The sequence below is a fragment of the Mycteria americana genome, chromosome 1 (assembly GCF_035582795.1).
Source record: "Mycteria americana isolate JAX WOST 10 ecotype Jacksonville Zoo and Gardens chromosome 1, USCA_MyAme_1.0, whole genome shotgun sequence".
NCBI classification, from domain to species: domain Eukaryota; kingdom Metazoa; phylum Chordata; class Aves; order Ciconiiformes; family Ciconiidae; genus Mycteria; species Mycteria americana.
The window spans coordinates 150,083,152-150,110,230 of record NC_134365.1 but is presented as its reverse complement, the minus strand read 5'-3'; the positions used below and the strand labels follow the sequence as shown (position 1 = coordinate 150,110,230).

Genomic DNA, 27,079 nt, shown 5'->3' with positions numbered 1-27,079 from the left:
TTCCAGTTTGAAACTTTTTGGTGCAAACCCCTCATGCAAACACCTCCCAGGATTTGCAGAAGGAGGTACAGGGTACAGAAAAGAAGAGTGCGGGAATTCCAACGTGAAAGCTTTAGCCTGCGTTTTTGAAATAGGGATGCTGAAAAGTGGAGCTCTCAGAAGAACCTAATTTGGGGCTCCTCCAGCTGTCGGATCACCCTCAGCTATCTTCCTTCTCCTCCTGCTGGAGGCATTCACAGCACAGCACCTCTCTCTCTTTAAGCTGAAGAGGAAAACAACAACTACAAAGTCGGTTGTGCAAACCCAGAGAACAGTTTGAGAAGACAGCAAAACCTAAACACTCCTCTGAGATTATCACTCTCTGATACAGAGATGTACTGTGACCTCTGGTTCAACTTCTCTTTTTATACCATTTTCTGCATTAGCATGTTATCTGCTTGTCAGCTGCCACCAAATTTTAACCTCAGACTGCTGATATTTTCTGAGTATTGTGTAAAAATATATGTATTTTCCTAAATAATTATAAGGGCTTTAATGCTGGTGAAAAGCGCCGGGTAGGCACCTGATTATCCAGGAATTTCTCCCTTGTGTTGCAAGGATATCTGCCCCCCTCCTGGAGCTGTGCTTTATCCCCATGCATATTCTTTATCCGTGCAGACAAAGGGCACTGTTAAAGCAGACAAGTGCCTTAGCATTCGATGTAGTTAGCTAATCTGAGCCAACGTCACATTATTTTCTAAGAAATGTGTTTTATTCTTTTTTTCCATTTGGTCAAAACATAGCATTAACCATTTATTAGTATTACAAGAGCCATGACAAATTTCTGTCATTGGCCACTGTACATTGCTGCCCTCCTCTGCCTGTGTAAGGTCTCCCAGGTTGATTAGACCAGGCGATTACTGCAGAGTTGCCCTACTCAAATTATTAGGGTTGGTTTTATGGCCAAAAGTCTGGTATCACTATGGAGCAGCAGTAAATTGGGGATCTGGTTTGAATCGTTCATATGTCAGTAATTTACCGCATCAGCCTTTTAAATACATTGCAGCAAACTCTATGAATACACTCTGGTTAAGTGAGGGAACGTATGGCAAATGAATTCCCACTGCCCCACATGGAGAAGACATACTGCAGTGTCACAGCGCACTCCTTGGCTGCTTTGGAGTTGAGCTCCACAGAGGTATCAAGCACCAGTGTTGAGCTATTGAATTGGGGGGTTAGCTTGAAAGGACTGATAACTGCAAACTCTGTAACTGCATGGACCCACCAGTCACTTCTCCAGTTAATCCAAGAGCTGTAAGGATGAAGAAGTGGTGAAACATGTGGGTAGTATGGCCAATGTAAAAAGGGGGATCATGGAGGAAAGGTAAAATCTGGAAGGAGAAAAGATGAGCCTCTATTAAGTTAAGAAATTCTGTGCTACTTTTTATTAAGGCCATACCATGCCTGAAAGAATAGATTTTATGATACTGTTTTCAGGTTGTGATAGGCTGCAGTTTGATTGAGTCACAGCTTAGCTTGTGTGAGTGTTTAGGGCACTCAAATGCACTTTCTGCACCTGTGCTGAAAAAATAATTATCCCCAAAAGTCGCACTTTTCTTTTCTTTTAGAAGTGACACCCAGCTCACATGGCAACTGCAATTCTAAAATTAACAACATATGTTTCCAAAGCTGAGATGTAAACAGGGTTTGCTTAGGAAGTGATTGCCTTAGGTTTGTCTTGCACCTGGTAAAGAGCTTGTTAAAGGTAGCATTGCAATCTTGAGGGGTTTTTAGTTTAATTGCTAACAAAGACAGCATTTCAATAGCTTTGTTTTAATCTTGATACCGTCTTGTGGGGGGTAGAGTTATTTATTCGGTTGCGGGGCCACATGGCTGGGAAGTATCTTACTTAAGTTACATACATCTTTCATTGACATGACTCATGTTACAGTTGGACTGAATAAGTCAGCCCTGTATACTAAAAATAAGCAAACAAATGTAAAACACATCACCATATTAGCAGAACCACAACAAGCTAATTAACAGTGGACAACACTGTCATTAAATCAAAGGTACAATCAAGACCCAAACCAATGAATCAGAGCTTTGAGTTATCAAGCAAACACGCTCAATGCAGAAGGTAATCAGTTTTAAATTATAAGCTTGACATGAGATGGAACTACATCCAGTTAGTTTTGCATCAGGAAAAACTGAAGAGAAGCCAAGCTCATGTTTTGACCAAGCTCCTCACAAACGTTCAAGTCAACGCATTGAGTAAGGCAATCAAAGGCTGTATTCTTCAGTCCTTGCCAGTGGTGCATGGAGGACCGGTGCTGTTTCAGTTCAGCCCAGGGAAGTACACCCATCAGAGCGAACTCATTAGCGATGCACAGTTTAGCATTTCCTTCTCATGTCACGTGATTATCACGTATGATGAGTCTTCTGCTCTTATCCTCTCCTGGCCATCAAACTAGAATCAGAGGTCACTGAAATCTCATGCTGTTGCAGCTTTTAAATTGTTGATGCAACATTTATAAAAATACTTTTTGAAGAATTACTAGGTGAGAACTATGGATAACTTTTGGAATAATTCACCAGCAGTAAATAACAGATTTAAGAATCTGGCATTTGCTGCTAGGCTTGGAAACAATTAATATAGACCTTTTTCCCTTTTTCTTTTTTTGGCCAAACACCTATGCGCTCATGCACGTGTGAAATAAAGAGGGGTCCTTCCCTTAAAGGAAAATAAAGTGTTCAGACTTGTGCTTTCCTCCTAAGGATCTTTATTTCACGTGCTTGCTGACTGCCAGCACAACACAGCAGAAGCTTAGGCCAATGTAATGACAGAGCTTAAAACTGGCATCTCTTACTTGGTGATCCAGAGACGTGGCAATGCTTCTCACAGCCCCATCCTTTTTCCTGCTTACTTCACTGCATAGATGGAGCCTGGTTTCCTGGATGTGGTCAGTACAGCCTGGTATCTAGTTTGTAGGTCGCTGCTGAATATACCCATGGCCTTGCAGGCAGGAACTACAGGCTGAGGCGTGACACACCAGTCTCCTGCACGGTCCATGTCCCAGCGACTAATGACAACCTCCCTCTGCAGGGAAAGCACTTAAAACCCACACTCAGCAGGAGCTACCTCCTCGGGACTAGCTAATAACCTTGTCAGCACATAGTCTCTCCACACCTCTTCTAATAATAGTCACTTCTTTACCCTAAGTTAGGAAGCTAATACGCATCCGTTCACAGCTTGCCCTGATGACTTTTAATCTAAGACCACAACTGGCCTTTACAATTTTTATCAGATGAATTCCAATAATCATTAAACAAAGTTTTCCCAGGTCTACTTCAAATCTGGGCCAACATATCTCACAGCTTTATTCTTGTGCCCCACGCTTGCCATGGTGTTTCATCCTGTAAAATCAGTGATGGCAACCTGAATAATTAGTTGCTGTATTTGTAGGGCATCAGACCTATGCTTATTTCCAGTTAGCTATACTGCTTTTCTTTGTATCTACACTCATGCTGTCTAACCCTGGAGAGCACAGAGCAAGTCTGCAAAGTTTTAGTCCATGAGATCATCCCAGTAATTAGTTACTGCAGGCACTGTCTGTCTAACTTTATTTCCCCATGTTAAATAATTGCAATATTGTTTCTTTAAAACCCTTGACAACAAAAATCAAAACAACTGTAAATAATGTACAGACATATGGAATTGTTTTGAGAAAGAAAGTAAATTGCTGAGACTCCTTAAAAATGGAAATCTACCAAGGAAACCCCAGCAGTCTCTTTGACAGTCTCCTCTAAAACTTTTCACTTGCTTTGATGTTGTTTGTAATTTATGCTCCTCAGAGGCTCGTAGATGAAGGAAATCATCTATTTTAATAATATGAAACCTTCTTCTGGCCACCCGAGATGGGAATTCCTGCTCTGTTTCCTGTGCCTCTCTGACAGGGCCAAAAGGGGAAGGAGTGCAATTTTTAAATCGCATGGATGTTAGTGATCAGAGCCATGGCATCACCTACCATTCCAAAACGTCTGCCCAAACATTACTTATCTCTCACTGATGAGGTTACGTGTTTAGGAAAGCTGTCTTTTTAAGCTCACTCTCCACAGTAGTGTTATTTCACTGTATTAGTAATTCATAAGGATAGGTTATGTGGTGACGATTATAGTACAAAAGCAATTATTGAAATAGTTCCTTTAATTCAAAATTATTTTAATTACTAGCGATACCTGTCCTTTTTTTTTTTCCTTCTCATTTCTGTCCTAAGTCTCTTCATGATTCAAAAATTGCCACTAGGCTATCGCCTTTGGTAATTGCCGTTCTCTGAGCTGAGTGAACAAAGGAAAAATTAAACTGGAGTGTGTCAGGCAGGCAGAATAGGAAATATATGTTCCTGCAGGAAAGCTACTCTCCTCCTAATTACCCTGCAATTGCCAGGTTCAAAATCTAATTTATGAGCAGCATAGACAGAATGGCTACATTAGTCCATTATTTCATGATGATCTTTTCTACTCTTGATTTCAGAATGGAAGGATTTTGCAGCTCGCGGTGCATTGGCATTGTCAGCAGCTGCTCTGGGCAGTGATGCTAGACAACTGCACTTGAGAGATACTCCCAAAAAAATGTAAAGCAGTCTCCTAACAGCAAGGTTTTATAGAATGAGGGAGGTGCTGTAAAGTGCAGTTAAATAAAAAAAGCATGGCCTGATGGGCTGCCTCAGATACTGCTGAACACATTCAGAAACAGATCCAGAAATGTTTGAAGAAGGAAGTCTTCCAGCCTGCGGCTGCTGCTGCTACACCTTCCACCTGCTGTAAAAGACACCAAATGCAGCAAATTAACCTGATAACACCCCTAGAGTCCATTTTACTCTGACAAGCATGGAATAGCCTGCAAAAGGATGGAGCAGTGGGTAAAGCTGCCAGCATGTGATATGCAGCTGGCACATGGTTTCAGCTGTAGTGCTGTTCCCAAGGCCAAGCCTACACTTCAGTCAAATTGGGGCAATGACTTATGTAGCCATCTGAGTGAGCTTTAAACACACAACGGAGGGACACCCACGGCCAAATTGAGCTCAGGAACAATTCAATGCCCATGTAGTTACCCAGCTTCTTGGGTGGGCATCATACCCCACTGAGCTTTGTGTTCCCACAGAGCACCGTAGTTTGTGGTACCTGAGCTAGTCCCACAGGGTGACAGGATGGCTGAGGCCAGAAGGCACCTCTGGGGATCACCCAGTCCAACCCCCGCTCAGAGCAGGGTCAGCTAAAGCAGTTGCTGAGGGCTGTGTCCAGTTGGGTCTTGAATATCTCCAGGATGGAGACTTCACAGCTTCTCTGGGCAACCTGTTCCAGTGTTTGACAATCCTCACAGCAAAAAAAAGGTTTTTGTTATGTTTAAAGGGAACTTCCTGTATTTCAGTTTGTGCCCATTGCATCTTGTCCTGTCACTGGGCACCACTGAGAAGAGCCTGACTCTGTCTTCTTCACTCCCTCCAATCTGGTATTTATCCCTTCCAGTTCTCTCAACCTCTCCTCATGTGAAAGCTACTCCAATCCATTAGTCTTCTTCATGGCACCTTGCTGGAGTTGTTCCATGTCCCTCTTGTACTGGGGAGCCCAGACCTGGATCTAGTACTTCAGATGTGTCTCACCAGGACTGAGTAGAGAGGAAGGATCACCTCCCTCCACCTGCTGGCAACGCTCTTCCTACTGCAGCGTAGGGTGCTGTTGGCTGCCTTTGCCGTGACGGAGCATTGCTAGCTCATGGTAAACTTGGTGTACAGCAGGACCCTCAGGGCCTTGTCCGCAAAGCTGCTTTCCAGACAGCTGATCCCCTTTGCTTATACTGGTGCATGGGGTCTCGCCCAACTCTTCCCAAGCCTGGGCCACAGAAGTACAAAAATTATGTCTAATGTTGCAGAGAGGCAACAGATCTTCTGGGCAGAAAATCTGCATCATTCGCCTACTGTACACGTTTCAGTCACCAGCCCCACAGACCACAGAAAAACTGGCTCTGCAAGCTTCCTCTCCTTCCCACCACCTACGATTCTCCTCCATCCTCTTTTTTGTATGCCTTATGTCCTACTTCTTCATCCACAGGTTTTTTTCGCCATTGAAACCTTTCCAGTTAAAAGAAATGAATGCTTATGTTTAAACTACCATTGTGTTTTGTGGTCAGCATCCCTATAAAGCTAATTTTGGTAGGAAAGTTTATACCTTTTATTGATTCTGGTTGTCTGCAGACCCAGGAAGATAGCAATGCTTTGTTTTACATTTGGGCTGCTTTGGAAGGATTTCTTCATAACTGTGAGACGACAAAATTAAGATGGGATTCAGGTACCTTAACACAGGCATCTAAAGCCACTTGAGAAGCCCTAAGATACATAAGACATCTTTAAGGCCTGACAGGTTCATATGGCAAAGGCAGCTAAAGACTGCTGAGATAGAGCACAGGCACTGGACAGTGGCATAGAGGTAAATAAATGTTATCTCTATCCATTTTTTAAAAAAAAGAAAGCAAGGTAATGCAAGGGGGAAAGGGAAAGATAAGGGGAAAAGGGAGAGGCAAGGGAAAAGCAAAAAAGTGAAAGAGGAAAGGCCAAGCGCAAAGGCAAAGAGGAGAACTATCTTCCTGATTCTGGGTGTGACATGCAAGCCCTGCAGTCAACTGTCTGAAAGTTCAGTGCCTCTGAGCTGTACACAAAGCCCATCAATATCTTTCCTTGTTGCAATCTAAGTCCATAAGAAAGTGCTTGCCCCTTCCCTGAGAAAGCATTTGGTTATATTGCTTGGGAGTTTCGCTCCTAAGTAGTCCCTCTCCGTTCCCTGCACAGAATGCGAACAGAGTGCTCTTAGGAATGGAAGATGCCTGCCTTGATTCATTCTTCTGAGGTTTTATTTTTCTTTGCCCCTGAGGAACTGGCTATTTTTAATGACTTTTATGATTAATAAAACTGTCTGAAGGCCTGCTGGAGTCTTCAAGCTAGTTATCAACAAGGTCATCTAGCCCTTTCCCCTAGTGTCTAAGCTAATGGCAAAGACCCAACATTTGATCTTTCTCCCCAAGCTGAGGCTTGTCTACCAGGGTTTAGAGCCATGTCGGAGTGGTAAAAAAAATCCTGAAGAGTTACTTTCTTGCTGCACTGACTATGGAGAACCATACTCTCCTGGAAACCTATCTGTCTGTCCCATCTTCTCTGCAGAGCTGTTGTGCAGCATCTTCCACTTTCCCCCAGCTGTTTCCCAGCTGCAGGCAGGTGACCTGATACACTTTTAAAGAAATACGGAACGTATATCCTCACAGCTGGGCACTGAACTCCTAGCAGCAACACATGTTGACTCCTACACCTTTAACAGTCTCCCTGCTGGATCACACTGCTAAATGTAAGTTCATGCTCTGAAGAGGCCCACCACTTCAGGCAGCACATCCTAGACCATGTGCGACCTCAGGCAGGCAGAGAGGTGTTTGAGATACTGCAGTAAGACCAGGGTGCCAGAAGGGGACTATTAGCCTAGGTGCAGAGAGAGGAAGAAGGCAGCAACAGCTTGTTGTGGCACTGGGAGGGAGAAGCAGCACTGATGAGCAATATTTCTCTCTGTTCCTGTGCTCTCTCCCCACTGTCACGTGTGTATTTCCTTTCTGCCTCCCTGGGAGAGGCAGGGAGAACAAAAGATACATTGAAGAATAGGCAAAGGCACCTAGGCATACCTTGGTGATAATGTAATATCCTAAGAAACCTAAAAAGATGCATGGCAGTTAATGAACAGCAAAACATATGAGATATGAATTGAAAGGTATATTTGAAGATATAAGTTTAACTACATCAGGACACAGCATGGTGTAAGACTGATTTTTTTTATTAAAATGTCATACAGTTCTAGTGCTTTTCCTGCTAGTTGGTAGCACATTTCACAGAAATAAAGGATTGATAACATCCTGCAGGAGGGTGCAGCTGGGGAGCCACTGAGTCCAGACGCATTGGTACCACATTCTAGATTAATAAAGCAAACAAAATTATATTTGCTTTGTAATTTATTTCTGCGTCCCCTCATCATTTGTGTGTGCATGAACAAACCTCAAGTTCACTTTCCAGGGACAACATCTAACAAAAGGATACCATTCACATTTGATTTTTCCTTTGAATTGTAAAGGACAATTTATATAAGTCTCTCAACATAGATTTATATATTTGTGCTTATCATACTTATTCATTGTTTTTCACAGGCCACCTTAATACATTATAACTGAGGAAGGCACAGCAAAGGTTACTAGTAGGGGCTGCTTTCTGGATCTTAAAATCCTTCATCAAGTACCTGCACACTGTATTGCTGGGTTACAGTGGGTCAGATCCTGATACCCTCACTAGACAGACCATTCCTGCTCTTCACGAGCAGTTCCGGGTACTCCAATCCAAGCTGTAAAGTGCAATGCTTCTAAGCCAGAATAAGGGGTCAAGAATCTAAGCCCGGTCAGAACGGGAGAAGTTTTTTTCCCTGTGGCTCAGATCCCTGAAAACCTAAGGCTGCACCACAGGCAAATATTCAACAGCTGAAAATTGGTTTTAAGCATCCTTTATCTTTAGCTAGTATGTCAATAATAGGTAAACAGCATATCCTGGGCAACTCTTTATAAAAACATATTAAAATAGTTTTGCATGTTACTGGAAAACAGGCTGTACTTACATCAGAAAGGAGAACAGAAGAACCTTTTACAAGTCTTCAAATAATCTCAAACTAATTAGCTTTTAACATCCTCTCTGCTACAATTCTGGGCTTTATTAGCTGTTCTGCTTGCCGTTGCTGAGTCTGCCTAATGTCTTCTGTAGAACAACTATGCATTTTTTCCAGGCATTTGTCATTTCTTGAAACATATAAAAGAGAGCACTTGGATTCAACTAACAGACCATCTAAATGCTGCTCTGCATAGGGAGTGATATATGCTGACAAGGAGTAGAAGTCAAGTTTTCTTTATATGGTTCTTTATGGTGAGCAAACCTACTTAAAACAAGCTCCTTCTCAAGGCAGCATATTGATTAGAGCTGACGGGCCGAAAAGACCTTTGGGAGACAACAGAATATGGCTTCAGTCAAAGAGTAACACTAAAGCTGGCAGCAGCAACATTAAGAGTCAGTAAAACCTGAGAGAGTTTGTCTCATGCTGAAATTTATTGCACCCATTTGGACAGCCATTATGGTAGTTAGTAATTTTATCTGCACAAGTTCATCTGTATTTGGACTCTTAGAGCTTAGCGAGAGATCTCGCAAGAGAGAACCATACCCAGGGCCCTGCTGACTGAGGCAAAAGACTGCTGTACTGAAGCAAGGTGCAACTGTGTCAGAAAATTATGAAACGCTGTCCGTTTAGATAGCCAGCCACAACATGAGTTATGTTAACAGTAACTCTGAAATAAGGTGATGGTAGGCCAAAGCAGACGAGGATTTTCCTCGTGTGCACTGCAGTGGTTGTCTTCTGTGGCTTGATGAAGCTGTCACGCACAAGCAAAAATTGCTGTTTTCTTGGACAGAAGTACAACTATACTTCATGCTTTAGGAAATAAATGAGACAAGAAAAGCAACACCCAGGTTAATTTCCAGGGAATTGGTATTGAATTCTCCTGATGAGACATTTTGAAGATAGTGGATTAATGCCACTCTACAGAACATTTTGCATTGCTCTTTTGCCTAACCTACTTTCTGAAACTACTGTGACTGATATTCCACATCTTCACTGATGATCTGTTCCAGTGCTTAATTACCTTTATCTTTGCATCATCTCTCCCAGCGGTTTGAAGTCTATCCCACCAAAGACCAAGCCACTGTAATCACCTTCAAACTGTTAGTGGAGGATCTATTCCTGAGATAGGTAGTACTGGTATCATTGAATCTGGCAGGGGATCAGCCTTTAATAGTGCTCTGATGAAACAGTGGAGTACTGAGTCGGGAGTGGATATAGGTTGCATACCACCATATTGCATACCACCGCCAGTCTTTATGATAAGTGGAGAGAGTTGACTGAACCCTGAAAAGGAAATTATGAAGAAGAGTCTGAACTAAACCTCCCTTGCTTCCCATCCAGATCAAAATGCACATGGTGTGGGGCATACCAGGCATACTGTTTAAGCGACCCTTAGGATCCTAGATTCCCTCTATCAAGAGAGGTAGGAATCTCAAGAAGGCATTTTTGGGTGATGAAGTAGTTAGTAGTTAGGTAGTAAATTAAGGTCAGAAAAACTGTATGCCTACAAACCCACTATCCTATACCCCACTGGTCAGCTATATCAAGATCTGACCAAGAGGCTCCAATTCCACCTTGATTTAACTCAGCTACATTATTTTTTAGTTATTTTTAAGCCCTACACAATAGGTGAAGTCCTGACTGTATGAGTCACATGACTTATTTGTTCACAAAGTCAGAAAATTGGCTTGGTTGAGGTCTTTAGGTGACTTCTTGGCAGCTGACTTACTTACAAACAGTCCTTAGTCCTTGTCACTCTTTACACTCTGTATTTCCATTCACCCCTCACTAAATTAGTGCCTTTCTTCCTATTGTCATTGACTTCAGATGTAACTTCCTGATTTCTTATTTTGCTGAAGCACAAGGGTCTCCCCTCCTACTGTCATATGTGACATCAAGATTTTGTGAAAAAGGGACATCTATGGAGCTCTCCCTCTCTCCTGAAGGGCCATCGGTCCAGAAGTCGTTCCTCAATTGGTAGGATTCAGCATCTTGTTTCCCTGTGACCAAAAGAACTTGTGCAGAGCCTCATGACATCTTTACTTTCACATTAGCCTACTCTAATGAGACCTTCTGACAGCTGAGCCCTGAGCCCCTATTCCATATCTGGCTTTTCATGCAAACCAATGAAATGCAGGCATGTTTTTAACTCGTGTAACGGGAAGTGGAACAGAGCTCATCTCTAGTGATACTGACCTTCTTCAGTGAGCCTAAGTAATCTGATCTCCCTTGGGCAAATGAACTCATGTTCTCTGGAGACCATTGGCAATTGTATGCAGCAACTCCTGATGCTGCCAGGAGAGGAACTTCCTCAAAGTGAGGAAGGGAGGAGAGATAGGTAAAAAAGAGGAAAGACTGGAAAGTAAGGAGTGTCCAGAAGAATGCACTTGGTTATTACAAGGAATCAATGAGTGCCAGAAAGACATCCAAAGCTTCATATTATTGGATATGGAGAAACTATGCCTGACCACAGTCTCAGCCACTAGTACCATACATCTACAAGTGCTCAGAGGAGGCCTTTTTCCTTCTTGCAAAGTCTGTCTAGGTTTCTTACCCCTTCCCTTGGCCTTTTGATCTCATGTGAGAGCTAGATTCCTAGAGGAGAAGAGGAAAGGGTATGTGTCCCAAGAGAGTCCTTTGAGTAATGCTGCTTCCGGAGTATGTCTGGGACTCTTAGCCACCATGAAGGAGAACCTTCGCACATCGAGGGCGTTAAAGGTCAAAAAAAATGTGTGTTCTACATTCCCTTTCAGACATGTAATTCAAAGACACTGTGTCTGATTTCCACCCAGCAGCAGAAGCTGGCCTTGACCGGACAACAGAGGGGATCTCAAATAGAAAGTTCCTAACATGACCAAACTGATGAAGAAAAGAGAAAAATAAAACTTCTGGGGTACATATGAAGGAAACACACAAAAGCCATTGGCCTGGGTCTCAGGGGGAAATCAAAAGCAGTGTTGTCTGACTGAATCTTCTCAATAACTTCATCCACTTACAATTTATGTCTACCCCCTGCCCCCCCAAAAAAAAGTCTCTGTAGAAATGGTTTCCTGATTTCACACTGGAGGCAGCAGGGTAGCTGTTCATGGACTATTCTCAAAGCTGTTCATCATTCTCCAGGCCATTGATCCAAGGGCATGTTCCAAGGACAGTATAGGACACATAGGCTGTGCCTGTCACTTTTTCTTTTTAAGTCACCGTACTTTGAGCCATTAAGAGACTAATTATACCACCAAGGTAAAAAGACTCTATCACTCCTCTTCTACTAAAGAGTTAACTTTCCTGGACCAGGGAATCTCTGCTCATATTCAGCTGATGCAAGGTCAACGACAAACACACTGAGGAAGTCAGAGTTGCTTTATTTTTCTTGTGAGCAGGTCAAATAAAACACTGCTGATGCTCCATTTATCTGGAACGACAAGCAAACACTTGGCAGCGGTGGAAAGCATACACTGGAATCTGGCACCAGGCTCCTAGCACAGCTGTCAGCCTGCTGACTAATCACTTCATCCCGACGCTAATGCTGCTCCAGGTCTATTGGACCCTTTCGTCTCAGATACCCCAGCATCCGCTCCTCCTGATAGAACTATTTATACAGAGATGTCACTATTAATTGTTTTGTAGCATTTTATTTTAGGAGGGTTTTTTCGCCAAGGTTTTTTTCTGTGTGGTTTTCTCTTTCCTACCATATTCCTTCAAGGTGGGAGCTGTGATTCTGCTGCTTCCAGTATCAACCAGGCCTTAAGTAGATACCCCCTTGCCAGACTGAATTTTCTTGAGTGGTTTTTGTATGTGTGTGTGCGTGAGATTCATAGCTTGTTTTTTCTAAACAGCCTTTCCTATCAATTTGGTTTTCTTTGGTGACTGTTCTGGCAATTAAGCTGCAATTACACAGGGCACACCTGACTCTCTGAAGAGACCTGATTTACCTTAGGTTTGCATTATCGGATGATACTTGTAGTCTTGTCAGCACAAACTATTTAAGCAACTCCCAAGGACAGTGTTAAAATATAGGTGGAGTCTATGAACTCTGTTCTTGGCAGCTGTGCTTTATTAGTTGTGCTGTGCAAAGGTGGTGCGGCTAAGGTAATGCAGTGCTTTCACAGAAGCATTATATATTGTGACAAGCTGAACAACCTCCAGGACTCTCACTCATCATGACTCCCATTTCATACCTCATCCATTATAGGAATGAGGTATGAAAACATTTCTCTGTTTCCTAAAGATATTAACAGACTCCTGGGAAATCGTTTACCTGGAGAAAGGGAAGTGCCCGGCCTCATTTTTTTGCATTCAGGCCTGAACAGCCGACCATGGCAGGGCTAGCTATGTTTTTTGTTGGTGAATGATAGGTTTTGACAATCAGTAGCTGTAAAGAACTCAGACAGTTAATTGGTTTCATGCTCTCAGGTAGCAAAGGTACAAAAACATAAATTTGTGTCACTTCCATACTGTGTTCGGAACATGGATATCCAAGTGCTTTTTAAAGAATAACAAAGGACATCTCCTAACACACTGAAGGTAGTCAAGTTCGGTCATCCCCGTGTATGACTAGGATGGTGACCGGAGCCCTGGAAGGGTCCACTGATTTGGTCATTCAGACTCAACACAGCAGAGCTAAAACTAGAGCAGAGGCTCCTTATACTCATGTTTGTATATTAAGTACAGAACCAGCCTTCGTATTTTAAACCATGGAGGTATCTGGCTGTCCTCAAGCGGGTGCATATTCTAGAGTTTGTAGTATCATCTCCCTTTTCTCAGCATGATTTTGGCCTGAAACAAATGGACGATGTCCACATTCATTCTGTAGGCTATCCTTGTGGCGCTATTTCTTGGCATTCTACAGTTGCCTCAGAAAATATCCCCATATGTTCTGTTACATCCCCATTGGGATGGCCTGATCTGCAAGTCCAGATAGACCCCCGTGGTAAGCGTGCTTCAGATGTCTTCGCTGAATCAGAATTTGAAAAATACAAAGGGGCAGCAGCAAGAAGTGGGCATTTCCGTTGCCTCTGTGATTCATTCACAATTATCGACACAGGAATTCCCTACTGTGCGCATGGGAGACGTGCAATATCTTCAGTGCCAGGCAGCACAGATAATTATACAGATCTTGGCACGATGTTCTCAGTTTGTGCTTTGAGGAAGCACCATGTGGAAGTTGCTTCTCACAACAAAGGGATAAAGACTTTTCCGTGAAAGACCTTCGCTGGGTTTTAGGTTGGCTTCAAGGGAAGAAGGAAGTGGTGTTTCAGAGACTTTAATCTGGAATAAAAATAGAGACTCTGCCAGCAGAGCTCCTTTAAACCGTGGAATATGGTTTCATCACTGAGTTTGAAACACCATTTCAGAGTCTTGGTCACATTTACTGTTTGATTTAAATCAGTGTAGCCTAATTGAAGTCAATGGAGCTATGACAGTTTATACCAGCCAAGGGACTGGTGTCTGTTTCAGAGTATTGTTTTCCCACAATTGGCCTTGATCTTCCAGACAGTGATAGATTTTCTGGGTATTTCAAATACTGCAAGCATTCATACAACCTTTCTTAGGATTTTCTCGAACGTTTGTGACATCTACGAATTCAGATCACCTTCTCCATGTTTACCTCTCAATGTTGACAATGTGATCCCTAACAGTGTCATTTGTTTATTCAAGTCAGCTCTTCGCACTAATTTTTGCATTCCTCTTTCCTATGGGGAGTCGGGGCCACTTGGTAGTTGCACAGTGCTTGATGGATGGTACCGTAGGGTGAGATTTAGAAGAAAAATAGTTTAAATGATCACAGCTATGCAGATGACACTGGCTAAATATTGTCCCATCTCCAGACACGAAAACAAATACAGCAGATAGTGTTACTGAGCTTTTTGATAAGAAGGCTCTGGATACAATTCTTGCAAACTGAAATTACACAGACCGACTGGACTCCAAAATATATGAAGCATGAGCATTTGCATAGCCTTTGTTGTGGCGGGAAAAGTATTTCAGAGGCTCACTCTGATACGTTTTCTTGGCACAGTCTTTTCTTCAAGGCCTGATTCTCCCTTGCTTTGCATTCTTGATAATCATTCATGCCTGTGTAAAGTAGGTATAAAGTGCCTTCATATTGTAAAACAGTGAAGAACTGGGATCACAAATTCTTCAGCATAGGAGGGATTTTTCTCTTTTGAATCCATTTAATATTGTTACAAAATACTTGCAGTTTGGTAAAGAACTGCATCTGTTTTACTTGTACCTTGATCAGGCATCCATGCTCTCTGTCTTTGAAACACTGAGACTGAATTCCTGCAATGCAGCATATGCTTAGCTGCCCGGGAACTTCTTGTGGCCAGTGCTGAACGCCATGATTTATTATCATGGAAAGTAGTGCAGCTGCAAGCAGCAGCTTAATATGAAGCATAGAGTAGGACCCAGATCCAGCGTGATTAACCTCAAGAGGTCTCCTGAGGGCCACTGAGGCAATCTGATTTGGGAATCTCTCTCCACTGACCGAATAACAAATGCCTGCACCTTCTTGCACAAGTCTTTAAACCACCTTGGTGCTGTTCAAAGGCTGGCCATGGCCATGCAGTCTGATGGAGCTAATAACTGGTCCCACCACAACTAACCTCTCAGGCTTCTCCAGGGATTGAGATGGCTCCGCCTCTCAACTTGGATCACAAATTAGTTCAAGTTGGGAAGAAGTATTAATCTCCCCAAATCACTGTGTTTCTAAACCTGCACATCTGAGAAAAATTGAGGCTACAAGGAATCTAGGAGTTTTTCGGAGAAGGGTGACTTGGCCACTAGCCAGTGCAGGAAAATAGGTTGTTGGAGACTTGCACGGTGCTTAGGTGCCCGAGTCCCATGTAGCCAGGATGATGGGAGATATGTGATCAGAAACTTCAGATGGTGTTTTGGTTATTAGTGATCTTATTACTGAACTTCTGGCAACTTTACAGGGTATTTACTCTCTCTCTTAAGTCAAAGAGTGCATATTCTGATCAAGGGCTTTAAAGAAAAATGGTTCTTACCCAAATTGTTGTTTAATTGCTTAAAATAAAAATATCATTTCTATGATGTAGTAATTAATTCTGGGGCATAAGCCAGTAGCAAAATATGCATGAATGTTATGTGCCACAGTCATTAAAATGTAAATCAGTCTTTTATTTTGACTGCATGATCTTGCTTACATACTTTAGAAAAAACAGTCCAAAATGGAAGTTGCCAATTTAAAATAATGGTCGTTTTTTAATCAGAATGCATGAAGAAACATGTAACTGTTTTCACCCTGGTCACTATGATATAATGAGGATCCTTATAAGAATATGCTATATTTAAAAATGGAAAAGGTAGAAGGGGACAGGCGACTTCCACAGTATCAGCACAAATGGGAAAATATTGTAATGTTAAATTTTTGTAGTATATTGGCTACCATTAGAGCAGCAAACATAGATTTCCAGATGTTTGTGAAGAGTCCAACAGTTATATTTTATATCTATGGCTGTAGTAACAATTTCTATTCAGCAGCCTAGAAAAACATTTCATGTCACAACAGGAAAGAAATATTACTGTGGGGTTTTTTTCTCTCTCATCCCCTATATAGCAATTCTGAATACTTCAGTCAATGCCAAACAAAAATGATGGTTTAAAAATTAAGACCACAGTCACTAGGGGCAGGACATAAATGTGCAGATGTTTTGTGATGTTGAAGAACTTTTCAGGCAACAGTCACAATGCTGTTGTGGAGAGGACTGGAAATCCATCAGAGTCAGACACTGTCAAAAGCATTCCCTAAGCTACACTGTCAGAAAAGGCAGTTAGCTTTTCATATTCCCTTAAGAAAAGAAAGAAGACAAAAAAATCAAAACCAGAAAACCTACTCACAATGGCCTTTATATAGCTCTCACTATTTTATTAGCAAGGGATTGACTGTAATCTGTTAATATAAGTGACCAACTTGTATCTTTACAGAGTTTACTGGGCAACCTGTACAAGTGGAAACCTGCATTGTCCCAAAGCAGTGCACGAAATATCAATTTTCCTTCTCCGGGAAGGAAACTTTTTACAAGCTTATAAGCTGTTTCTGTTTCAGGCATCTCTGTGCCTTAACGCTGTTATACAAATGGCTGCCTGAAAATCTTGTATTTACCACACCTACCTGGCTAGACAAAGAGACATCATGAATAACAACCAAAATAGCAGAGGGCGAGTTTTTAAAGGCACTCATTGTAATTGGTACATTTAATGCCTGTGCATGATGACAGACCTCTTGCCTCCCAAGAGCTGGCAGGCACTTCTGTGAACATGTGTGTAGCACCGAGCCATCCTGCCAGAGCATGAGCTTTTACTGTTGCCTCTCTCTGCCGCCTGATGGTTACAAGGATGGAAATAAAGGTCAAAAATATAAATGGATGTCATCTCCTCCCTCCCCTGTTTATTTTACTTGCTTTAATTAGTAAGGTGAGATCACAGGTGAGGTTTTCTGCACTGCCTGGCCCCACTGTGCCTCGAAGGGTGCAGAAAGCTCTCCAACAGCGGCACGATTCCCCACGCAACCAGAAACTCTCTGGAGCAAGAAAGCCATGGGCAGCTGTGCCGCTTCCTAGCAAAAGGCAGGGGGGATGCTGTAAGTGAAGGCGATGTGGTGGGACGACGGGCTTGTGCAAGACAGGTGGTCCAGTGGGGAAAGGCTGGCATATGTTAGGGGAGGTGGGGATAGGGCCAGGAATTGTGCGGCCGTGGGGAACTGTGGAGTTGAAACTGCATCTCTGATGGCCTGGCCTCTTTTCAAAGCCCCAGAAATTGCCTGTCATGTGTGGCTTGTGTCAGGAGTCAGGTACCAGTTTTCCAGAATGAAATGCACCATTAGCAGGTAAAGACAATTCATTAGGTGCAGCATAGCAGAACTGTAATTAATTATTAGATATTATTTCTCACAAAATGCGTCTCCAAGATCACATTGCATTAGCCACAATATTGGACTGATGGAGCGTAAACAAGGGTAATGATAAACACCGGTGAATGGAGTTGGGAAGAGATGGTTATTAGGGTACCGGTGTGTTTCATGTGGGGTTTATTTAACAGTCTCATTAATGATCTGGAGAAGGAAGTGAATAACCATTTAATTAAGTTTGTATTTGATAATAAATTAGAAGTTGCTGCAGACACCTCCGAGGGCAGAGAAATAAATCAAAAGGAGCTAGAAGCATGTGCGGTAAAGAAGAAAATGAGATTTGGTATGAAGAAAAAAAGCAAGCTAATCTCTCTGGAAGCAAATAATCTCAAATGTAGCTATCAGTGGATGAATTCTGGAGAAAGCAGCGTTGAAAGAGATGTAGGAGTGTTAATGGACTATATATTCTATCACAGCTCGGGTATATGTTTACAGAAGCAACGCATCAAGGAGCAGGAAGGTAATAGCCCTTCATTGTAGGGCTCTAGTGAGAACCCATCTATAATGCTGCACTCTGTTTTGGGCATCCTGTTATCAGGGAGATATAGACAAATTGGAATGAGTTCAGAAAACAGCCATAAAAATGATCCCATATCCCAGGAGATAATGACTTATGAAGAAAGATCAGAAGAAGTAAATGTGTAAGGCCTTGTCTGAAAGATGACTGAAGTAGGGCAGGAAAACAGTCTGCAAATATGTGAAAGCAAAAAGGGAGGAGGATAATTTGTCATAGTAACTATTAGTAATAGGATGAAATAATAAGTAACAACAATAAATTTAAAAAGGGCAACTTCAGGCTGAATGTAGGGAGGAATTTCTGACAGTGGAATTTGGGTTAGTTTGCAGAGAAGTTTCCCAGGGGTAAAAGTAAAAGCTGCATTCAAGTAATTTAAAATCAAATTGGACAACTCACTAGAAAATGCACCCTGCTATAGGGAACAATCTTCCATTGCCTGGGGAATAAGCTGGATGACTTAATAGGACATTTCACACTCAAGTCTTTATGACTGTGATATTTTTAATATGCATGGTCAACTGTTTCAGGAAAGTATACATTTCTTCTGCTGTCAGGCCTGATAATACAAACACTTGCATGCAAACATAACTTTTAGGAAGGCAAGTAGCTCCGCTGACAGCACTGCACTGCTGACATGCAAAAACACAGGCCTGAGCTCTTCAAGTTTTTGCAGGATCAGAGTTTTAGATCTTGCAGTTGTCAATATCAAGATGGCATATGCAGGTAACCACATCACTTATGGGTAGGTGAAGAAGTGTGCAGAACAAAAGACGGGGGTCGGAAGCTCCAGTGAGGATGTATTATTATTATTATTATCGTTATTGCTATTACTACTTATAAATGATCGGTACTGTGGAGTTCAACTCCATTTCTTAACTGGTCACCTTTTTCATCTCCTGCTTTCACCTCTGTGCAGAGTGTTCATTAGACAGTGTAAGACTGCTTTCTATACTCTGTTTTTTAATGTTTGATATCTTTAATATATCCTAAAATGTCTGTTGAATGAGAAAAGAGACAAGCTGAAGTGAAAACTTTGACCCTCCCTCAGATGAAGAAGAGATGGCAAAGGCTATGGATTTAAACGGATATGAGGGTAACCCCATATTTTCCCCCCAGTTATAACAGCGTAATGTTGAACTCACTTCACCATTTGTTAGCAGCAGAGACAAGCTCACAGGCATTCAGATAGGTATGCTCCCTAAAACACCATGGTTTTTACATGTGGTTTTTTTATGTTCTTGTTTTCTTTTCTTCCCTCCCCGCTCCCCGCTGGGCTGTGTGGGGCTGGCAGCCTGGGGGTGCCACAGTCCAACGCCCGAGCCTCGGGACTCTCCAGCAAGGGGTCGAGCAGCAGCAGCTCCAGTGAATCCGAGACCAGCTCAGAGTCTGACTCCGAGAGCGAAAGCAGCTCCAGCGAGAGTGACGGCAGCAAGCCCTCGCATTACTCCAGCCCAGAGGTAAGGGCTTCTGCTCTTTATGATTTAGGGCAGCAATCTGTTATTACTCCCACTCAGACCTTTTTCCAGCCAAGCCAACACAAGGAGGCTGTGGGGACATGCACAAGAAAATGGAAGAGAAAGGCCCAGGGATCCTCCTCCTGGCATGCTGTGAAATGCAAGTGGCAGGGGATCCTGGGGCAGATTAAAGCATTTGAAACAAAAATGAAGAAAGAAATAACCCAGTGATATTTTCCTCAAACTGGAGACGAGTGGAGCGCCTTGCAAGGCTCACAGCTTGCTTGAAGTTTTATGCAACTCTGCCTCCATAGCAATGTCTTGCTTAGTGCGTAAGTCCTGATGTGGGCTCCTGCACTGCCAGGGAACTAAAGGCTTCTCTACACAGGGAAGCTATTATAAAATCACTTTGAGGGGGGATTTTTAAGGCAAAATAGTTGTTTTTCACTCACACGCTTCCCTCACCTCACTCTCTAAGTGAATTATTCTCTGCTACTGCTGCCTTTGTGTGATTTATTTTAATCCACCTCCAAAATGGACTGAACTGAATTACTCATGGTGCAAAACATTAAGCCCAAAATTGTCATCTGGAAAGCTAGTACTGAAAATTTCCACATGTAGACAAGCCCTAGCCAAATTACAATTAAGCTGCCAGTGCTATGCCACCTTCTGCTTTCACCTCTGCAGAGTGCTCAACAGACATGACAAGGCTGCTTTCTCTGCTCTGCTTTTCTACCAGGATTGACGTTTTTACATGTTTTGGTCAATACACACCTTTAGTATAAAACCATGAACTCCGCAGCCACATCACACACATTAATGTATGTAAAAATATTCAAAAATCTAGCGGCAAGATTGTAAATACACATGAAATACAGTCAGTGTATTTTCCTACTCCACATAAAGCATCCAATCACCAGACTCCTCCTCCCAAAACTATGCCTTACCTATTCTCTCACCCTGAAAAATTATACTGAATAACCCGCAAGCCTTTCCTCATCTTTTGCTCCGTTATATGGGGTCATGTTTCCTATCAGGCAAAATGCGGCACTCACAGAAACATCCTTAATATATTTTTCTCAGGTTCTGTCACTTTTGTTCCTTATTTAACACTTATCTTCCTTTCTGTCTTTCCTTGACAGTCAGATCCATTTCCAGTTAATTTTCCTCTCACTTTGTGTCTCTCTCTCTGGTTCTCTTTCCTTTCGTCTCTATTCTCTTCCTTCCAGTCTCTCATCCCTGTTGCCCTCCCTGCGCTACCCCATGTCTTATTTCCCATTCTGAGCTCTCTCATCAACCCGTTAAGACCTTGTTCTCTCTCTGCCTAGTTCCCCGCTGGAATTAGTGCAGAGATCTCGTGCTCGGTCTCTCCTCTCCCTGCGGGATCTCAGAAGGTGGAAGAAAAGGGACAAAGAGAAGAAAGAGAAGGAACCGTTGTGGGGGGAAGGAAATATGAGATAAAAGGAGGAGAAGCATAGTACCCGGGAAGGGAGGAGTGTTTACTCTAGGCAGATGCCCGTGCTGCTTCGACCTGAGAGCAGCAATTCCTCAGGGAATGCGGGAAGTTAAGTAACTGAGGCAGGTCGTGGATTTCATAAAGTCAAGCAGGGGACTGAGAGTCATGGAAATGTGGAGGAAGTGCCTCCTCTTAAGCATTTTATACATAGCCTCTCGAGATCTGTGGAACTACTTTTGTACAGAGCCTGAGTTATCAGTGATCATTGTCACAAAACAGCTGCACTGCTCCAGCAGGTTGCTTGTCTCTTTGCATTATATTTGTGTGGTTTGCCTTCTAGGACATGCTGTATGAAACATGCTTATACGAAAATGTAAATTACTCAAAAAAATGTGATGGCTGCAGTGGTTTTCATAGGTCACGTCTTGATGGGATATGAGAGAGGCCACCCATGGATAGGGTCAGGGTGTCCCAGGGAAGCAGGACACCTGTGCTTTCCCCAAGGGCCAGTGCTTTCCCAGGCCCATCGTATGACTGATGGCACCAGTTCAAAACATGCTTATATGATGTCTCTGACTGGAAGTCCTGTCTGCTTTGCATTAATGCTTTGACTTGCATTTATGCACCCAGTGAAGCCATCTCCCTAAAGTATATGCCATGTTCTTACCGGGTAAATGGAGAGAGAGTCCTAGTCTTAAAATTAATTTCATCTATTGGATAAGACAGAAAAAGCAAATACATCTTTGCTTTTGCTTTAGCATAAACTGATAAATTCAGGTACGATGGACTTGAGTACTCTGCACAATGCTGGGCAGGAAATCCATATTTGCAGGTTGGGAGGAACTTAATCCGGAAATCTGCAGACCATTATGAGGCCTTCATTCTTTTTCTTTTCCATAATCTGAAATTTTACATGCATATGCTCAAAGATTTTTATTTCTAGGACAGTGTGTCTTCTGCCTTTGAGGTTATATAGAAATTCAATTGCTGTTTCATTTCTTCTGTATTTTTCTCCTCATCTCATTTTGAGATCTTTGAGTTGTTCTCAGGTGTCTAAATGCAGTTGCCTAGAGTGTAAAAGCAGCTCATTGTAAAGCATACATATAAACTAGATTAGATGAATTGCACCCTAAAAGTGTCTGTTTCTTTCCATTGACTATTTAGAGCCTGTAGTGACTAGCTCAGCTGTCTACACTTTATGTCTGCAGTAAACTAAGAATAATGGCTGAGCTAGAACAGGAGACAACATTCAGGCTGGTTTCAGTGATGTGGACAAATTAAGGTGCCTCAGACATTAATGTGAGTAGTTACAGTTTTGTGGACTGCCAAACCTGAAATTATGAACAAGGGACTGAGGCTTCTATCTCCTGTTTCTTTGCTGAAGTCATGAATTCTTTGCATGACCTTAATTAACGTCATAAATGAGGACTCTGGAAAACAATGACGTCTTGTCCTTGCAATTATTGCAGATGGTAGAAAAAAAAATTGGGTGTCAAGTCCATAGAAAGAGCTACATTTCAAAAGCTAAGAATTTAGTTTGTTTGTTCCATTGAGTTATCCTGCAGACCTTTAATAAGGCTGAATCTGGTTAGACAACCAGGAATACCCACTATGCAGGGAGGACTAGAGGGGGGAATGGGTAGGAAGGAAGCGGAGAAGCCATCGCATGGGGCAAAGCATCAGTGGCTACTCAACAGTAACCAGGCCAGAAGAGAGAGCTGTCCTGTCCTGGGCCCTGCCAGCCCCACGCACCAGATACAATGTCCTTTACAGCCTCTGCTGTTGTGACTAGTTCACAACCATTAAAGCTTTTTCCTCTTTTTCAAGGATTCACATATACTTTTTGTCCATGCTTATTCCATCATCACAGGATATACTCTTTCATCTCAAGTCCCCACGTTGTGACTGACCAGGTCAAAGCTGAAGTGATTTGTAGGGTTATGCTCTTCCCCACCCTCCTCTCCCATCAGCAGAGACCCACCTCCTGACCACTGTGCATCAAGTCCTTCAAGTGCCTGGACATCGGTACCAGTGGCTGAGGAGCCACTGCCTGTGAATTCCTGCTGTTCCCTCAGGTGCTCTGTGGCATCAGCTGTCTTCTCTTTAGCTCAGAAAATAGGAAGAATGTGTGTATCTAACAAACTAGCTAACCGGAGAGCGTGCTCCTGTCACCTCACCAGCCTTTCTTCTCTGATGGATTTCATTAGGGAGGCAGAAGAAGAAGAGTTGTAGTTTTAGGCTTGTGGGGTAGGAGGGGTATGTTTTCCGTATCTGTTTTGTTTTCCAAAAAGTTTTTCTTCCCATCTTAACTATAGTCATGATTCAATTTCGCGACTGGTACACTCAGAAGAAAAGGGGATTTTACCACTAGACCAACTGTAGAGGCTATCTTTACCTTTGCAAATAAGACTCATGGGCTTTAGCTGTCCTGTGGACTATTTTGATAATGACTACAAACTAAATTTTCCCTTCCCTCCAGAAAATTCTTTGTGGCAGGAAACCACTTCTTACCGTATGCATGTATCATGCCTAACACATGGGAATCCCCAGTTCTAATTCGATAAAGCACTAGCAGCAGTGCTAACAGTAGCAATAAAGTAGTAGTAGTAATGATAATCATCATCATCATCTTCATCATCATCATCATCATCATCATCATCTATGCCTTAAATATAATGAAAAGATGCCACATTTGTATGGGGATTGCCCTGAATGAAATCTTTGATAGCAGGGCAGCACAAACAAGTATCATAAGGGTAAAGTAGTACGTGGATTTACAATAGGCGGATTATACTGCAGGGATGGCGGATAGCTCAGTCCTACCCCACAGTGGGCTAAGTCCATGCACATATTATAGGTTATCTAATCTCTCAAAGAAAGTGGTGTCATGCTCAAGTTTACCATGGTATTAGCTACACCTTAAGTCCCTCTTTGTAATAACAAGCGTAGAGTGACCCCATTACACTTACATTGTTTAACAGCCCTTTACCCCAGAAAGCATTTCTGGATAAAGTTTTGACAAAGGTTTCTTTTGGATGCATGCCACTCGTGCCTCTGGTTGCACTTGTAGCCTTGAAGAGATCTGAGATATATAGACGTGCTGTGTGGGAGTCATCCCACCTAAATTTGGACACTTCTACTGTAGATACCTACATCTGCTCATCACCTCAGCCTCCCCTTTACAGTCGGTGGAGAGGAATAGACATTTTTAGGGCCCAGCTCATCTGGCCTATTTCAGATGTCTATTTCAAGAGGGAATTTTTCACACCCTATAAGAGTAGTCCACTGACTGAGGAAGGAACTCGTTGACTAGCTCAGATATAGGTGTCTATGTTGTACAGATGAATCCACCCACAATTTTTAAGGAAGTGTATCACATCCTTCTGTTTCTCCATAAAGCCTGGCACATGTGTATGTCTGTGGTGCCTTGGTCCCTGAAACTATCTTTGTCTCGTAAAGTTTCCTGGTTTGGGTTTTCACACCAAACCCATATTTCACTGCGAGTCAGCTTCATCACAGACTGTTATTCCTATTACTGCTGCCCATCTGGGCACCACCAGCTTTACCCCAATTAAAAACTGCCCAGTCGTCTACAAGGCCTTGAGGGCAGCATACTTCCATGACACGAAAACCAAGGGACAGAGACCGTTCTGCTATCTGATCACTCTGGTATATATCCATATATATTTCCATCCTTACGTGCTGCTGAAAATTTCCCACTTTGAGCAAACCAACTTTTCTTCCATAGAATGGTATGTGACCTGCTCGGGGGTGGGATGGTGTGGACTGGAGAGTTAGGGATTTTCTTTTTCTCCCACAAATAAGTGCAGTTAGGCATGTAAAGTGGACTGGCGAAAACTTTCAAGTGAATTTTCCCAATCCTTTTTCTCACCAGGCCTGCTTTTCATTCTTGGCTGTCATGATTTTGTTCTCTCACAAGGTACCTTGGTTTTTTAAGTGATTTCAAAGTACAGTACTTTTCGGTTAGAGCAATCAACTGAATAAATTACTTCCAAAAGTGAATTGGCATCACTTAGGTACACTGACAATCTCAAATATTCCAAAACTGTATCAGGCCCAAAAATAGTGAGAAAAGTTTTAAAATTATGATTTTTTAAATTTGGATTCTTTTAATTGACCTGATGGGCTGCAGGCTTTTTACTTTTAGCAGATGCATCTTAAAGAGGTTTTCTAGCAGACACATCTTAAGGGTTTTTTTCAGCAGCCACAAGGATATGAATTTTTATTTAAATAAACCCCAGAAGTGCATCTAAGCCCATGATTCTGAGAGCTGAGGCTGTAAGAAAAAATAACAAGTGTTCTGAAACTCCTGGCAAAATTAGTGAAGCTGGCAACATTGTTGATCCTTTTTATTAGACTTCATAGTTGGCTTATAGGTAGGATAGTTGGCATAGTTGGCATAGTTGGTGGGACTGTAGTTATTCTGCCTAAATAGCAGACATTTCACTCTAGGAAGGTACCAGATTGCCAAGTTATGGCACTGTAGCAGTTAATCACTGTTTTCTGCTGGTTTACTGTGATCCTGTGAAATCCATATTTTGTGAACCACTGTTTTCAAGAATTACAGGTACATAAAGAGATAGAATGGGATGTAACAGAAAAGCTGGAAGTTTTTCTGAACTTTCAAGCTGCCCTCACTCTGACCTATACTTATAGGCAGAGGTATATTTTTCCCCACGTGCTTTTGATGTATGTCCTTTTCTTAAATACACCTGAACAGTGGAAAGACTTCCATGTATAGTGAACCTTTTATTATATATCTAGTAAATTCAGTATGTGCACAAAGAATGGTACCAAACAAATCTATCTGTATTTTCAGCAGCAATCAAAAAAATGCTGTTCATTTTAGAGAGTTAAGAGTTGTAAAAATATATCTTCATCCAAGAGAAATACTGCCCATCCATTTTCAAGATTTACAGCTCAGGAAAGAAATTCCTTGGTAAGATATTAGGGAGTATGCTTAAGAAAAAATAAACTTAAGGCAATCCAGAAAACTTCCCATAGGTATTGGCTAGCTCGATAATGAGTAAATTAGATACTTTTGCAAGAAGGAATATTTGTATCATATGAATTCCAATGTCTAAGTTTTTTGCTTATTTTAGGAGCCTTTGCTCCATGTAGAGTGAATACAGCCCTCAGTGGATGATTCTGGAGATGCCCGTGGCAGGAAACCTGTGTTGCCCTCAGGCGCCTACTTTAAATAAGGAGTTAAGTAAGAGACTCTTCTAAGTTAGAGGCTGTGGATATTCTTTCTTGAGCAAAATTTCTTCCAGAGCATTGATGGTTTTCATGTTAGACTCATGACACGCTTTTTGATTATTCATATGCAATAGCCTAGTGGATCAAATTTTGGTTCCAGTTAAGGAAATTAGGAGACTTTTCATGTTGGCTTCTGCGGGGTTAGGTTATGGCTGCCCATCTCCTGCATCATTTATTTCTTTTGGGTTTTTTTGCCTTTCCTCTTCATTTTATTACATTCAAATTACTGATTGCAAGAAGCACTAGAAAACACTTGCACATTGTTCTGAAATAACATTGTCTGAGCTGTGGTTACATTTGAAATCATAATTACCCCACTTCTTCACTGTCCAAACACCATTATGTTTTAGATGCTCTCTTATAACTTGATCGTGTTGTGACAGGAAGAAAGAGAAAAACTAACAGCCACACAATACTGACAAAATGAGCACTTGACAATACCACCACACAACAAATGTTTGTGGGATCTCACAGGATTATAATGTCAATACCGGACAGATTACATTAACTGCCTGGTTAGCCCTCCACCTCCCCACTACATGCCTCTTTGTATGCTTTTTAAATACTTTTCGTATTTATTGCAATGGTGCAGGACACAAAATACATATTCCTAGCTTTCCTACTAGCTATCCTCCCTTAGCCTCAGCTGTACCCCTGCTTTGTTTTCCTCCCTTCCTATCGCCATTATATTTTTTTCTATTTGGAAACTTGGGAGC

General features: G+C 42.1%; 1 protein-coding gene across 1 annotated transcript in view; it reads left to right on the top strand.

The window, feature by feature from the left end:
- AFF3 (ALF transcription elongation factor 3) overlaps positions 1-27,079 on the top strand; it is a 278,863-nt gene that overhangs the window by 213,628 nt on the left and 38,156 nt on the right. Inside the window, exon 10 of the mRNA XM_075495743.1 lies at positions 19,465-19,630. Within this exon, the coding sequence (XP_075351858.1) occupies positions 19,465-19,630 (166 nt within the window). The remainder of the gene's footprint in view (positions 1-19,464; positions 19,631-27,079) is intronic.